The sequence below is a fragment of the Cornus florida genome, unplaced genomic scaffold, assembly GCF_030987335.1.
Source record: "Cornus florida cultivar Cherokee Brave unplaced genomic scaffold, ASM3098733v1 CherokeeBrave_3.0.0_Hap2_Chr01, whole genome shotgun sequence".
In the NCBI taxonomy this organism is placed as follows: domain Eukaryota; kingdom Viridiplantae; phylum Streptophyta; class Magnoliopsida; order Cornales; family Cornaceae; genus Cornus; species Cornus florida.
This window is the reverse complement of record NW_026775571.1, coordinates 84,584,419-84,600,446: the sequence shown is the minus strand read 5'-3', so window position 1 is coordinate 84,600,446 and position 16,028 is coordinate 84,584,419. Positions and strand designations below refer to the sequence as shown.

General features: G+C 35.2%; 2 protein-coding genes across 4 annotated transcripts; one reads left to right on the top strand and one right to left on the bottom strand.

Moving 5' to 3' along the window:
• The first annotated feature begins 118 nt into the window (after positions 1-118).
• Positions 119-4,973, top strand: LOC132303782 (uncharacterized). Of its 3 annotated transcripts, XR_009481331.1 has the most exons (3): positions 119-1,217; positions 4,116-4,172; positions 4,522-4,973. XR_009481331.1 is itself a non-coding variant. In XM_059801217.1 (2 exons), the coding sequence occupies exon 1, from the start codon at positions 257-259 to the stop codon at positions 1,208-1,210; it is 954 nt and encodes a 317-aa protein (XP_059657200.1). In that variant the 5' UTR covers positions 119-256; the 3' UTR covers positions 1,211-1,217; positions 4,571-4,973. The 3 variants fall into 3 exon arrangements, 2 of the variants coding, with proteins under 2 accessions (XP_059657200.1, XP_059657192.1); XM_059801217.1 differs by lacking the exon at positions 4,116-4,172 and having other exon boundaries at positions 4,571-4,973; XM_059801209.1 differs by lacking the exon at positions 4,116-4,172.
• A 1,676-nt stretch (positions 4,974-6,649) lies between these two features.
• On the bottom strand, positions 6,650-12,482 carry LOC132303801 (peroxisomal 2,4-dienoyl-CoA reductase [(3E)-enoyl-CoA-producing]-like). The gene is made up of 5 exons (XM_059801225.1): positions 12,227-12,482; positions 10,511-10,670; positions 8,786-8,955; positions 8,476-8,698; positions 6,650-6,985 (listed from the first exon to the last, which is right to left on the bottom strand). The coding sequence occupies exons 1-5, from the start codon at positions 12,410-12,412 to the stop codon at positions 6,831-6,833; spliced, it is 894 nt and encodes a 297-aa protein (XP_059657208.1). The 5' UTR covers positions 12,413-12,482; the 3' UTR covers positions 6,650-6,830.
• Positions 12,483-16,028: the final 3,546 nt, after the last annotated feature.

Genomic DNA, 16,028 nt, shown 5'->3' with positions numbered 1-16,028 from the left:
ATTACTACTCATATAAACTATGATTATAGTACTCAGTACAGTTTTTTTTTTTTGACCAAGAAAAAATACAATAAAATGTCATGTTGATGTTCCCTCATATTGCTTCAACACTCGATATTTATGAGAAAAAAAAAAAACTACTCGATATTTATGGGAGTATATATTCTCTCTCTTACTTTCCTCGTTTAGATCCAAATCCCAATTGCATCATATCGCCATTACTTCCTAAGAGATATAGATCACAGCTCTCTCCACCATGGATCTTCCACCCGAAGACCTCCAATTCCTCACCATATCAGACATCTTCAAAGAATCAATCTCAATCCCTAAACAATCGCCCAAAACCTTCTACCTCATAACCCTAACCCTAATCTTCCCTCTCTCCTTCGCCATCCTCGCCCACTCCCTCTTCACCCACCCACTCTTCTCCCAAATCGAGTACCGCTCCGGCTCTCACACCCACCAGTGGACCAAGCTCCTCCTCTTCCAATTCTGCTATCTCATCTTCCTCTTCGCTTTCTCTCTCCTCTCCACAGCTGCTGTCGTCTTCACTGTCGCCTCTCTCTACACCTCCAAGCCCGTCTCTTTCTCCTCCACCATCTCCGCCATTCCCAGCGTCTTCAAGCGCCTCTTGATCACCTTCTTATGGGTTTCCATCACCATGATTGCTTACAACATTGTGTTTGTCTGTTTTCTGCTCCTCCTCGTCATCGCCGTGGATACCCAGAACACGTTTCTGTTCGTATTCGCCTTGATTGTGATCTTCATTCTTTTCTTGGTTGTGCATGTGTACATCACTGCGTTGTGGCATTTGGCTAGCGTCGTGTCGGTGCTCGAACCCGTTTACGGGTTTGCCGCGATGAAGAAGAGCTATGAGTTGTTGAAGGGGAAGATTGGGATGGCGTTTGTGCTAGTTTTCGGGTATATGGCGATTTGCGGGGTGATTAATGGAGTTTTCGGATCGGTGGTGGTTCATGGTGGGCTTTTTTATGGGGTGTTTGCGAGAATTACTGTTGGTGGGTTCTTGGTTGGAGTGTTGGTGATTGTGAATTTGGTGGGTTTGCTAGTGCAGAGTGTTTTTTACTATGTTTGCAAGAGCTTTCATCATCAAGGGATTGACAAGAGTGCTCTGTATGATCATCTTGGTGGCTATCTTGGAGAGTATGTGCCTCTCAAAAGCAGCATTCAGATGGAAAACTTGGACGTCTGAGACCATGGTGAGAGAATTATGTGCAACTCTTATTGTACCAAATGAAATGTTGTATAACAAGAAAAAAAAAAAAAAAAAACTTTGAAATAGGTGCGTGAGTATTTTCTTGGTTGGGTATTTATATTTGTTTGCCAATTGTCACATTAATAAATCGAGGAACTCCTTGTTTCTAATTGTTGGAATTGCTCAGTTGTAGTAATCATGTTAGAGTGACTGCTGAAATCCGTTGATTGATGGTAGTAATGTAAAACAAATTGTCATTTGAAGGATTTTTTCTGTTCAATCACACTTAATTGATCATTCATGGTTTTATTATTGCTATTAATTGAGTTTATTTTTGAGTCATCCGAGTGTGAATGTTGTTTAATCACTAGTAAACCACTCAAAATTCAGTGGCAAACATGTTCTGATCCCAGTTCATGACATTTGAATGTTTCTATGTGTTTTTTGTGGCACTTGAACATATGTTTTATTGGGCTTCATATTCAATTTTGTCTCAAGTGAAATAAATAACAAAGCAAGAAACTGCAGTAACCACTATAATCAATTGATAACAATGGCTGTCCAGTTCCGAATCTACTCTTTTGATTGCCCAGATATCCCTAGATGCATCATTTTTGGTCCCCAAATTAAATTGGACCACACAGAAAACCGTTGGGTCTAATGTCATTTTGGAGCTGACACCTTACCTTCTGAACCAACAGTCTTAACACTGCAACCATCCTCCTCAGTCCATTTAGATGATCAGCAGCCTCAATCCCAGTGGCTGTATCAAGTGCTACTGTGGTGAAATTTGAACCTACTCTATTGCCAAAGCCAAGGTTAAGATAGGGTTTAACTTCTGAGATTGCTCCTAAAAAATCAACGTCCCTGTATATACAGAATAGTAAACCAATGGTTTGAGATTCATCAATAACTTGAAATAAATTTACGAGTTTGTGACAGTGAACAATCTTGGTTTACTTTTTTTTTTTTTTTTTGATAAGTAATCTAGGTTTACAAGTTTTTATTATTTATTTATATTCTATGTTAAGTTTATTGCATTATCATGTTATAGTGAGATTCACCTTCATTGCTTGCTTGCAGTTTCATATTGTTTGGTATTTTATATTCTACTTTAAGTTTATTGCTGTATCAAGTTATAGTTAAGTTCTGTCTTTAGCACACGCAACTAAACTGTCCAGGTTCCACTTTTGGCAAGCATGTACCTTTTAAGCTTAGTTTGCAAATCCTGGATTACAAAATTATAGAACTTAGTCCTAGACTTCTACCGAACCTGATGCATGCATTCAAGCCCATATAAGCAAAGCACACTAATATCATTTAAGTAAGATGTTCAGTTTTATAAATGCTACCTCTTTGTTGTTTTGTAGCAATTCTTTGTGGAACCTTCCTCCATAGACTGAATAAAATTTTCCTTCAAGTTTTTCTTTCTTCCACACATTTCATATGTATTAAAATAATTCACTAAAGGTTACACATAACACTTGAATAAATTGCTTATTTGATGGAAAGCTGTCTGTCTTTCTAAGATCTAAGCGTAGAGATGGGAGGCATGTGTTATGAAGGGATATAGTTAGTAATTTACACATTGATTCCTCTGATATTAAACCTGCTCATTTTTTACTGCCCCCCATTTTTACAATTACCCACTCAATTCATGTTATGGATCACGTGATACAATGTTAGCTCGCTTTGAATTTAATTTTGCCAGCTCAAAAACCTTCCTCACCCCCGAATAAAAATTTATTAAAATATTAATGCTTCATTAAAGCAGTAAAAGACTAGTGCATTATTTGAACATATTTTTTTGCATGTCATATTTCAAATAACCACAAAGCTAGTTTTGCTAAAAAAATATGAAGTATCGTATTCTGCCTTCTTAAATATCAATCTAAACATATGCAATACAAGTCTATTTACATGATCATGTTGTGGAAATAAGCATACCACATGCACTTCTTGTAATGTTGATCTTTTATGACCTTCAATTCATTTTATTTTAAGGGGGGTTATTGATTTATTCATCTCTCTGCATTTCTTTGTGTAAAGAGTGGCTTGTGATCACATAGTTTTCTCGTTTTTAAGGCATATTGATAAATTAAAAGGACTGGAACACTAAGTTCTGATGTAGAGTTGCACAAGGTTTGTGATATGGACCTAGAGGGGGGGTGAATAGGTCTTGTTGCGTAAATTGGGCTGCTAGGTTGGGGAGTGAGGAAATTCATCTTTCTGTTCATCAAGGCAAGAGATCACCTTTTAGCACGGGAACATTCTAATTAAAATGATACTTGTGTAGTTATATCAAGGGGATACCCACTGCTGTTCTAGCTGATTAATCATGGAGGGATGATATGCATGTCCCATCTTCAATTCTTATATCCCAATTAAGGGAAGGGAGAGAAGGGGTGGACGTTTTTTTTTTTTTGGGGGGGGGGGGGGGGGGGAGAAGAGGTTGCCCTTGTCTTCCTCTATCATTATTATTGATTGTGCTGCTTCTGCCTTTTGGAGCTGTGTGATATATGTGCTTGTGGAGAGAGTTATCAGGTGACTTGGGTTGTCTTTCCACCACCTTAACCTCAACGGGCTGTATTTCTTTGTAGTTGAGGTCGATAGGAGGCCACCCTGATTCCGTCAAGCGGGCTCGAAGCAGTTCAATAGCATCTTTTAACATTATGATAGGTTTTTGGTCTTTTGAGCTACTTATTCATATGTTCCAATATGTGAATTATATTTGTGTTTGTTCTCATTCGTACTCGTGTGCATGCACATTAACACGACCTTGGATTTTGGTCATGGTCCAGCATTTCAGATGCCTTTCTTTTGACGTGGCTTGATTATTCTTTCTAATAATATATAAAAATAATTATTTGTTTAAATTTAAGCTGTTTCCTTCATTGTTCAGATATTACTTCGTTTTCGGGCCGGGCTGCAGAATCCAACTGTGCATTGCTTTCATTAGGTGGTTTGAATCATTACCTGCTTTATGGTTAATGATTTTATTTATTTTATGAGTTAAGAGACATTTTGTTGCATCTTTTGGTTTGTTTGGATCGCTATACTCATTTTTGGAAAATAATTTGACTTGTGATACTTTGAGACAAATATTTTTGCTATGCCCACATCTTGATTAAAATTCCCTTAGCATCGGGTATATGATACTCTGTCCTTTCACCAAGTCCCCTAGTGGTATGATGTAAATTGTTGCGTTAGTTTACATTATTTCATAATTTTCATGGAGTATATTTATGCTAGTTGATTTAGTAATAGTTTATGGTCCAACTCTCAACCTCTTTTATTGGTACTTGAAGGAACTGTAATTTCATCACCAACAAAAGACTTATCTGGAAATTTTGATAGGATCTGACCATGTAGCTTGAGATAAAGTAACATCGGCGGGGAGTTGTTGCACGTTGTCACAGAAGCTTACAGCAAGTTGAAGGCAAATTTTTTGTCTCTTCAAAATCTTGGAAGATACAAGAACCAATTTTTTTTGAGTTTCGAGAATTTAAGAATAACCTAAATCTGATGGTTAGTTTGCTGATAGTGCATGCTAGATTGAGGTTTGGGACACTTGGTTACTGTAATGAGTAAACATCAATCTTCTTTTAATGCATCCTTAAAGTTCAAATCAGAATGTGTGTGAAAACCACCAGGGAATCAAGTTCTCTGTGAAATGATAACCTTTATAACAGTGTATTCCTTTTCAAGTAATACCTTTGAAAGATATCCCACTTCAAATGGGTGGGGCGTCACCTAATTATGATGTGTGTGTAATGACTTCTTCTTTGTGTGTGTTGTTGAGGGGGGTGCGCTTTCAAACTTGAGATTTCATGGTAGTAATCCTGAGATTGTGCATTTGGCATACATTTTGTTCTTTTTGGCTGACTTCTCATTTGTTCCATACTTGAAGAACTAGGTTGTATGCTTTTGTGTTTTGTTTAGTTTATTATTTTTCCATTTTGTCTTTCTTCCTTTTTATTTTTTTGTTTTGCCTATACACAGTTTTTCAGGTTTAACTGAATCACTTCTTTCAAGGAGAGGAAAGATTTACATTCCTGCTTTTACAAAGAAATGTATATAGTCTATGCATTAGGGTAGGCCCTGTCTATATCTTGTTGCATTTAAATTCTTATTTTCCCAATCGTATCTTCATTCATATCATCTACATAAACATTTTCCATGCAAGAGTGTTGCAGGAAAAATTAGGTCACGACAGCTTGGCAACTTAAGTCGGGATGCTGTATATTCTGTAATAAAGGTTCTCGTGGAATTTTTTTCTTTTTTGGTAGGGCAATTAAGAGGTTCTTGTGGATTTTTTTTTTGGTAGGCAAGTAAGTGGTTCTTGAGGAATTTGTTTTTCACTTTTGTTTGTTTTCGTAAAATAGGGTAGCTATTGCAATTTTTTTTTTTTGGGGCTCCTAGTATCTTTTACTTGTGCTTGAACTTTGCTTGTTCAGTTCTCGATTCAGGTGATACCCAACTATTTTGGATTCTTAGTTAATGAAAATTTATGTCCACAATGCATTCATGTTTTTTTTGGTTTTGTTTTCAGCTATTTGGGATTTGTGAATTTAGACCAACAGTTTGTATGGTATCTTGGGTACTCAGCTGTTTATACTACCATGTTTCAGTTGGCTTCCTGTGGAGAACTGTCATGTTAATGGTTTCATTTGTGTTTGTCATCACTCCTACTCTCTGTTTATATTATTCTTGGATATTTCATTCATATTATTCTTGGATATTTCATTCGAGGGAGGAGTTGGTGGCCCTTGAAGGAATGTCTCTTACCCACGTAATCGAAAATCATGATTGGACAATATCTGCACAGCGTGAGGCAGATTTTGGAAATGTAGTTCCAACTTTCAAGGAACCAACTCCCAGACAATATCTGCACAGCGTGAGGCGGATTATGGAAATTTTGTTCCAACTTTCAAGGAACCAACTCCCAGATATATGTCATCTGCTTTCCTATTTGTTCCTAAAAAAAAAATGATGTTACCAAGTTGGTCTTTTCTTACCAAAGACCAATAGTTCCATCACCGTACCTAACAAAGGCATTGTCCACCAAATTAAAATTGGTGATAAATTGACCTCTCTCTCTCTCCAAATTAAATTGGTGATAAATTGACCTCTTTCACACACAAACAGGGCAACACAGACACAGAAAGTGATGTTGAAGCGTAACCCTAAAAATGAGATTTCAATCCAATCGTACCTCGAATTAAACATGACCAATTTCTTTTTTAGTTCTACCAAGGTCTTGTGAAATAATCTAAACTCACCCTTCTTAAAATCTCAGATCTAAGGGATTTTCTAAAAAAAATAAAAAAATGGATACCATATCATAATGGGTTAAACACATCATTTTCATGGACCGTCACGTTGTTGTGAATAGTTGTCTCAGCTTCCATTCTTCCCCAATTAGTTTATGAACAGTTATAAAGGATCAAACAAATCAATTTCATGCACCAACTGTTCCACGTGCATTTATACATTGTACAACAATCACATGTTTCTTCAAAATGATTATGGAATCCCCTTTTACTTGATACTTAAAATGTAATCCAGAGCAAGTGGCTTATTCAAAACCTCACACATTCTTCATCAAATGGAGTTGCTATAGCTTGCTCCTGGGGATCCCCACAGGCGCATCTCTAGATCTCCTCTCCACTGTTCGAGAAAGTTGTTTCACCGCCTCTTTCGAATAGTGGCGAGGACTGCTTAACCAAAGTCCCCCGTCAACGACCAATGTTGTTCCATTGATGTATTTCCCTTCAAGCAAGAGAAAAATGAGATTAATTTGTATTTTGTTCCAATAGTGTAGACCAAGACAAATCATGTGAAAAGAAAATTCTGATTTATCAGAATACTCTGAACTTCTTTCAAATGACAAATACTTCTTGCTGCCCTTAATGTGCATAGCTACAGATTAAATTGAATTAGATATACATTTCAAAAGCTATTCCATCTAGGTTTGCTTCAGAACCTAACAGCAGTAAAAAAAAGTAGTTGTAGAGGACAATCATAAGACCTACATCACTTTCATTTTTTTCTGGTTTCCGTTTTCAAATCCTCTCATTAAATACATGGCTTTTAGAAGTTCTTGCTACAAAGTTTTCGTTGTTCTATCATTTTTAATAATATTTAGGGTGTTCTTGCCTCCAATGTATATCATATAGCACTTCCCCGTTTGGGAACCATGGAGTTAGCAGCCATCCACTTTAATTTGAAACATATCAAAGAACCATGGAGAAATTTGAGCTAAACAAAAACATATAATGCTGTGGATTTTGGTTCTTTTGGCCCGCGCTAAAACATCATCGATTCATCGGAGTTCTGTTCTCACAGTTTCTTATGTTAACAGTTATTTTATATTGAAGGATTGGAACGGAAAGAAAGGAAAGGAAAAGGAGGGGAATGTTAGATCATGTTAAAAATAAAAAGAAAAATGAGGGGAAAAGAAGTAAGAGGGAGGGAGTTGTTCCCCTCAAATAGTGATATTGTGTTACTAAGAAAATTAACAGGAAATAGAGGGAGAGGATGAGTGGATTCATTTCATTTACTTTCTCTCCACTATCTCTTCCAAACATGATCAATGGCTTAGTACCATCCTTTCGTTTTTGTTTTTCTCCTAAACAATGCTATCATTTCCTCCTTCTTTTTCCCTCACTAATTGCACCACAAAAGATTAAGCAAAAGGACACATTCAAGTCTATGTCGAGAAAACACTTCGAAAGGAGTGACACTTATAATCCACCAATGAAGCAAAGCCCTAACAAGTAGCCCCCCAATAAGTATCATCTCCTTACTTCCTCTTCTTCTTCTTTTTATTTATTATTTTAACAATGAAATAGTCTATACCACACATCTTGAATCCTAACCCTAAAGAAATGTTGTGCTAAACAGCCTAAATTTAAATGAAATATTCAACTGCATCCCCTTCATGGAATATCCCTTTTCTCCACTATAAACTCCCTAAATTAATCCTTCCTTTACTTAGAGAGCATTAAGTGAACTATGCCGTAAATGATGGAGTTACACCCACACCTAGGAATTTTTTAGGAATTCTGAGCAAGGTGTACAGATAATTAAAGCATCTTATTTTGGTTATAGATGTAAAGGACCTTGTTCGGATAAAGGAGGGTTGCGTTAGGTAGCTTGACAGCCAGTGTAAAACTATGTCACCAATGTGAACACGAATCCTATGAATATGAACATGTAAAGTACCTTGCCAGTGTGGATAAGTAAACAAGATTACTAACCTGCATCAGATGCGAGGTAAAGAGCAGCCATAGCAATATCCCATTTCTCCCCAAGTTTAAATAAAGGAACATGCTCTCTCCTTTTGCTACTTATCTCCTCAGGTGCAAGTTTTCGAACACCAGCAGTGCCTTCAATAGGCCCTGGTGCAATCCCGTTCACTCTGATATCATAATCTGTTCCCCACTCTAACGCCAAGCTTCTTGTAATGCTATCAACAGCTGCCTGGTAGAAAAGGAAACCGTAAATAAACAAAAGTGAACAAAGATTGGAAAATAAAATTCTATGAAATTTCTTCTTGTTTTGACAAACCTTCGCAGCAGAAACATGGATTTGGTACCAAGTTGCTGTATAATGCAAAGTTGCACTTATGTTTATAATTATTCCACCACTAGATGGGTTCTTCCCTGGTCCTCCTTTCTTAAGATACTTGAGCGCTTCATGGCACATTGTAAAAGTGCCAACAGAATCTATATCTATCACTGCACAGACCATTCAAAACAAAGAAACGTTTTGTCAAAAGCCTCTTAAGAGCCTCGTATGAGACGGAGAGCACATTAAAAGAGTAGCTTCATGTTGTAGAGGAGACTCCTGCCTTGATGCGATCCACATTCTGATCAACCATATATGATGCATTCTAGAATCATTTAGAACTGAAGGTGTATTTATGGCTGAGTTTATTGATTTACTAAAGAATTGACAGTACCCATGTAAGTAACTCCATTGTGCTTGCTTAAATTAAACACTACAAAGCTGCAATAGCGATTTACTTACATGGAAAATTGTCAAGAGGTATTACCATTGTTTGTGTAATGGCTCCGTTTTCCACAAAGACTTCATTAAGCACCCATAAATTTTTACTTTGGCGGGATACTAAGTAATTATTTTTTAAAAATTAATGGTAAAATTTTTTGCTTTCCAATATGTGTAAATTACAGCCTAATAAAATGAGGAAAATACCACCTTATGGAGTTTGGAGGCACCACATGTTTAACTTTAGTCATTTTTTTTTCCTCGGGGAGGGTGGTGCACCCATGGCCAAACAACAACCTAGAATACTATCTCAGCTAATGTTAAATATTTTTTTTTTCTCTCTCTCTCTTTTTCCTATCATTAACATCAACATGGGCCACAACAGTATTAATCCTCATTGGTGCAAATTTTGGTCTTTGTTGTATACAAAAGCCATTTTAGTCAGTTTTCACTCATTTTATCTCCAATAACTGTTGCCTCAACTATTTCATGAATGTAATGGATTCTAATTTTATCAATTTTTGTACTACCATAGAGTAGAAATATAAAAAGAAAAAAAATGAGAGAATTGTGTAAAGGCTTGAATGAGATGAATCACTCATTCATAGCTCTAGTATTTATAGATAAAAATAGCACATGCTCATATTACAAGAAAGGAAACTAAATCAAATCTAAATCAAATCACAGCATATTCTAAAGCATATTCTATACCATAATCAAATCTCTGCTAATATGGTAAGTCATTCCATAATCGTGTCTATCATATATGCTAACTCATAGATCCATCTCAACGTCTGCATTTCAACCAAGTTCATCTTATGATAATTGTTTCTTAATGGCACAACATTTTGTCCTAAAAATGCATTTTAATTTTGAGGTATACATTGATCGTATAATAATACCGGTATTATAAGCACTCGTCCTGCTTTAGTTATATAAGTAGAGTCATCTTCTATCTTTCCCCTTATGTGTTACTCAACCTAGGTAAGGAAAATATTCACTTTTTGGCGTCTCTAGACCGTCAATTTCACTATATCCTTGTTTGGCATATCTAGGCTTTCTTCCAATTCCAAGGAGCCGATTTCTGCCCAAACATAGCTTTAGTACCTAAGATGAGCAGCGATTCAGAACAACTCAAAGTAACTCAAGTTAACTTCTAGGACACACAAAGGTCTCAAACACAGACACTATATTGCTAGCTAATAGAAAATCTAATCAAGCTTTTAAAGAATTTTCCAAATCATTTCTCCATGAAATGTCAAAGGAATCTGTTTGATATATAACCTGTTCGAAAGCCGTTAGGAGACAAATCCTCTGCTGGAACAAGGAAATTGCCAGCTGCAGCATTCACAAGAATGTCAAGCTTGCCAAATTGGTTAATAGTCGATTCTAAAACTCTAATTGCATCATCTCTTTTGCGAACATCCCCCTCGAATCCAATAGCCTGCAGCATAGGCAGCAAGAGATGCAATTCGGAAGTCAAAAAACCATATAATAATTCAATCACTGAACAACTGGAAGCATGTCAGGAAACAATTTGGCAAAATTCAAACAGAAATCAAATGTCAAATTATCGCACACTTTGAAACCAAATGTGCAATTCTGAAGTCAGAAAACCGTATACTTTTGAATGAAAGTTAATGATACTAAATGACTTTGTTTCTTTTGAGTTTATACACAATTTTTTTACATGTGAGTGACAGTTTTTTGTGTTGTCATCTGATTGTGGATATTGCGCTACACTTCTGAGATCATCTAGAACGATCACAGCAGCAGGATCATTTGTGTTTTCTGCGATCACTAGTGGAAGGAAAAAGACATTTGATCATTGTGAGAAGCGGAGCATCATGAGGTGATTGCATTGGTATTGATAAGTGCTGCTGGTAATTCTGAAATTACCAGGTGATTTCAAAAGCACTAGCATTGGTGACTCATGGAAAACAGTTTCGAAAATACTGAAATTCGTTATACTCTGTCTCATTATAGTGGATCAGTTTGCCTAAGACAGTATAGTCTCTATGGTTTTTTCTCGTTGAGGTTTTTCATGTAAAAAATCCCGGTGTCGTCTTCCGTGTTCTTTATTTTGTACTTTGCATGCTTGTTAATTGCCAAGTTAAATTGGATAAAATTAAAAACAAGCAAAAAGAACAAACTATCCTCCAAGTCCTTCTAACTGGGACAATTTCAAACTACTTCTGCATTGCACAACTCTAAGTTGATTAGTTTCAGATTATTAGGCACTAGTAGTTGTAATGAAGTATTCTTAGCCTTTACGTTCAAGCGTTATCTTCTACATTTTCCATATGAATGCGTGAGGTTTTAGGGTCGGCTTGGTTCAATTCTCTAAAATTGTTCTAAAAAACTCACAAAACAAAAATTTATTTTTACAGAACTATAACGGATAGTTCTAAAAAAAACAAGCTTTTTTTAACTGAGTTATCAAAATAATTTTCAGAAATAGTCAACCAAACAAATTTTTTATTTTTTTTATTATATAAATTTCTGATTTTCACAGAAAATCAGACAAAACCAAATAGCTCCTTATATTTTCTCTAGTTCTCTCTTTGGTTGCCCAAAGATGAACAAGAATCTTAAATGCTATATTTGGCGGCACCGAATCTGCGCCTTAGATTTAGAATTGGAGAAATTTTAGTACAAATTTTGAACTAAAGTTCCTCCAAACCCAATTCCAAAACACTGATTCGCTCCAAACAAAACATAAAAGTTATAAAATATAATAATAATAAAATAAAATTTGGGACATTTTCAGGAAGAAACTCAATTCAATTAAACTAAACCAATCACTATTAGTTCACCCAAATAAAAAAGAAGGAAGATAACAAATATGACAAGAAAATGAGAAAACAAATAAATACTAAGCTCTGTTAAAATTAAATTAATAATAATAATAATAATAATACTTAAAAGATTCTGATTTTCTTTTCTTTTCCTGCATTTTCTCAGGAACCAAAAAGAAATTGACATGGAAAGTGAAATTACTTGAATGCTCAGAGATCGAAGAGCAGAGACGGCAGAGTCAACGACGTGTTTGCGTCGACCCATGATGGCAATAGAGGCTCCATGTTTGCCCAACTGTGCAGATATCTCGTACCCAATTCCTGAACCCCCACCAGTCAACAGAGCCACCTTCCCCTTCAGTATATCACTCTTGAATGGAGACTCCATTGAACTATAACCCCCTCTCTCTCTCTGTATGTGTGTGTGTGTGTATATATATATAGTATTACACAACACTAATAGTCAGTTTCGTGAATGGCCGGCTATTATAGTTATTAGTTATTACCAAAGAAGCACCAACGTGAGGACTTTATGGACACATGTCCCATATTTTACGCACACGTCTAAAATTTTAAAAAATCTTTTATTAATTTAAAAATATTTCACATTCCAAACACAACCACAACAAACTTCACCAAGCCCATTTACTACCTTCTTACAATCTTGAAAACAATAATTCAAATTTCCAAATTTTCCAACCTTCATTTATTATAAGAGAAAATTGACTATATACACCTTAAGTAATGATAAATAGTGAAACAATATATTCATGTTTCGATAGAGATAATCAAATATATTTGACTAATTTATATGAATAATTGTTGATGTTATCATTGCATTAATTATATTAATGATGTAAATCAATCATATATATTCACACATATGACAGTTTCACAGGTGGTGAATGATTTTGACTGTCTTTCCTGTTACAATAAAGTGCTGTCGGAGTCTATGCCATTTAAAATACATTAATTTTCATGAATTGTGGCCAGCTACATTTGACTGATTTTATTGGAAGGTTATATTTACTGTGGGTCCTACCTTTTTTTTTCTTTTTTTTTAAGGCTTTACAATAAGAATCAAGACAGTGAAATGGGCTGGACTTTAGCTGAACTAGTGGACCACACCTAGTTCTTGTAAGGACCACGGTCGGCCCAATAAGTGTGGGTTGGGTTGGATAGAGAGCATCATTGTTATATGTACTGGGCTTGGTGGCAAGAAGTCATACATATAACTGAAATAATTCGGCTTAATCACCAACTAACCATTCTTAAGAGATTAGAACTGAGTGATTTATAGATCAAGTTTCATGTAGTGAAGATCACTGAGTTAACTCCAGTTAGGGACCATATGACCCGGACAAACTAGGTCTTACGAAAGGTAGGGTCACAACTTGGGCAGTTTTAGTCGAGTCGTTGGCCCAAAACAAGGCCATACGAGGCAGAAAATGCTACCGGTAACCATCACTGAGTTAACTCCAGTTATGAGCCATATGACCCGCGGACAAACTAGGTCTTACGAAAACTAGGGTCGCAACTTGGGCCCTTTTAGTCGAGTCGTTGGCCCAAAACAAGGCCATACGAGGCAGAAAATGCTGACGGGAACCCGGCCCATTTCTATCTCGAATTATGGTGTCACATGCAACCAACTCTAGTTTGTTTTTTTTTTTCGGAAGGTAAATGCAACCAACTCTAGTTGAGACCACAGAACCAGCAGTTTGTCACTTTTTTTAATAGAACTGCAAGGCCCAAATTATTGCCATCGGTGTGTTATGGGCTTGTCATTCAATGACTCTGTGTGTGTGTGTGTGTGCGCGTGCATGAGAGAGACAGATAGAGAAGAGGGGCATATTCTTATCTTATTAGTCCCATTCCTCATATTAGTCAATAATAGTTACCTATATTAAGTTGACAAATTCAACTTCAATAGTGACATCATGATATGGATCTTTTTTGGAACCAAACTTTGGTTTCTATTTTTGTTCAAGCGAGCTCTAGCATATATCGCTTTACTTTTACCACAATACATGTCAACGATCTCTTTTTTTTTTCTTTTTTTTTTTTTAATATATATATATATATTTATAGTGTAACATGCGTAAATTATTTACCCTTATAATGTTATATCACTCTACATAAAATATATATTAGATTGACATGGACTATGTGTGGTCCCAATCAAAATTCTCCGATTAAAAAAGAAATTTCTTAGCACAATTTTCATTATTTAATAAAGAAATTTGAACATTTATTTTGATTAGATTAATCACAAAATAACATATGGTTCTAAATTATCTAATGATTTCTCCACATCAGATATAAGAGTGTTAAGATATGAGTTGCCAAGGATAACTCAAGAGTCAAGGGCTCATACACACATTTCTCTCGTGTATGTTTAAAGTAAGGCTACAAATGAACCTTACCAGACAAAGCTTCATTCTATTTGAGCTCGGTTCATTTGCTTGTTAGCTTAACTCAGCTCGTTTAATAAAAAAGAGTCGAGTTTAATCTAATATTCTAGTTCAAACTAGGTTTAAGCTCATAATGTTCAAGATCGTTTGATTCATTTAGTAAGGTGATATTTACAATAACAAATTACGAATACACTTAAATCATTATATTTTAATTTTATACTTTTTATGAGGATATGACAAATTATAAATGGATGTATACTAAACGAGCATGTGCTCATGAATGTACACAAGTCTAGATGAACTCAGTGCCTATGAGCCTACACGAGCGGAGCTAAATAATGTTTAGGATCACCTAGTCTATTAAGCTAATTTAAAAATTGAGTTCGAATTTAAAACAAATTGATATCAGACTGTTTATAAACAATTCAGTTCATTTGCAGTCTTAGTTATAAACAATTTAGTTCATTTGCTATCTTAGTGTAAAAAGAGAGACAAGTCGAGTTAGACTCAAGTCGCTGAAACTCAATATAACAATTTATAGTGAGACCAATTTAAAATATGCCGTCCAAACTCGAGCCAAATAATAAGAATAAAGTTTAAAAGAAAATCCATATCTTTTCATAAACACCCTTCAAACTTTTAGAATTTCATTTTATATAAATATTAATCTTCAAAGAATAATGCATTAAAATCATGTCTCACTCTAAAGATGTAATGCCGAAAATGAACTAATAAAGTGGAATGCATGGAGTAGTATTGCATTCTTTTCAACATTTTATACTTTATATATATACTTTAAAGAATAATTCAACAATTTTAAAATAAGATAATGCTCTAAAGATGTAATGCCGAAAATGAGTGAAATGGATGGAGTATTATTGCATTGTTTATGAACATTTTATACATTATTAAAAAGTAAAAGTTTAAACAATAATTGGATTTATATGAGCATGGTCACAACAACATACAATTATAAAAGGCAATAATACCTACTATATGGTACAAGTGGGTTGGGTTGGTAGGAGAGGCACTTCATTTTAATTATACCACTCACCATTCTCGATTACTCAACGTTCGCATCCAATTGTCTAATCGAAAAAATACAAAAGGAAGAGAAGGTTAATGACAAATACTAGTTGGTGCACTCGCACGTCATAGATAGACCCTTAGGTGCAGCACCCTTTGTCCTCTTCTACAAAACTTGCTACGCATAATGTGTATGTGTAGAGACAAATATTATTCTTTAAGAGATATAATTAATAATGAAATTAAAATCATGAGGTTTTTTTTTTTTTTTTTTTCCAAACATGTTTTCGCTTTTCAACTTTTAAAAATAGATGTATGTTACCAAACGTGTTTCGTTTTGACAGAAATAACAACACAACTTTTCAAAAATAAAATGGTAGCACAACTTTTCAAAAATTACCGTTTTCAAAAGTCAAAAATGAAAACCACACCTTTATCTAACAGGGCCTTAGAGCATCTTTTATTTTGCTTTTAAAAAAAAACTCATTTAGGGGTCATTTGTTGTTTTGGTTTGGGTTTTTGATTTATATAAAGCAAAAATAATGGGTTCAAAAAAATTCTGGT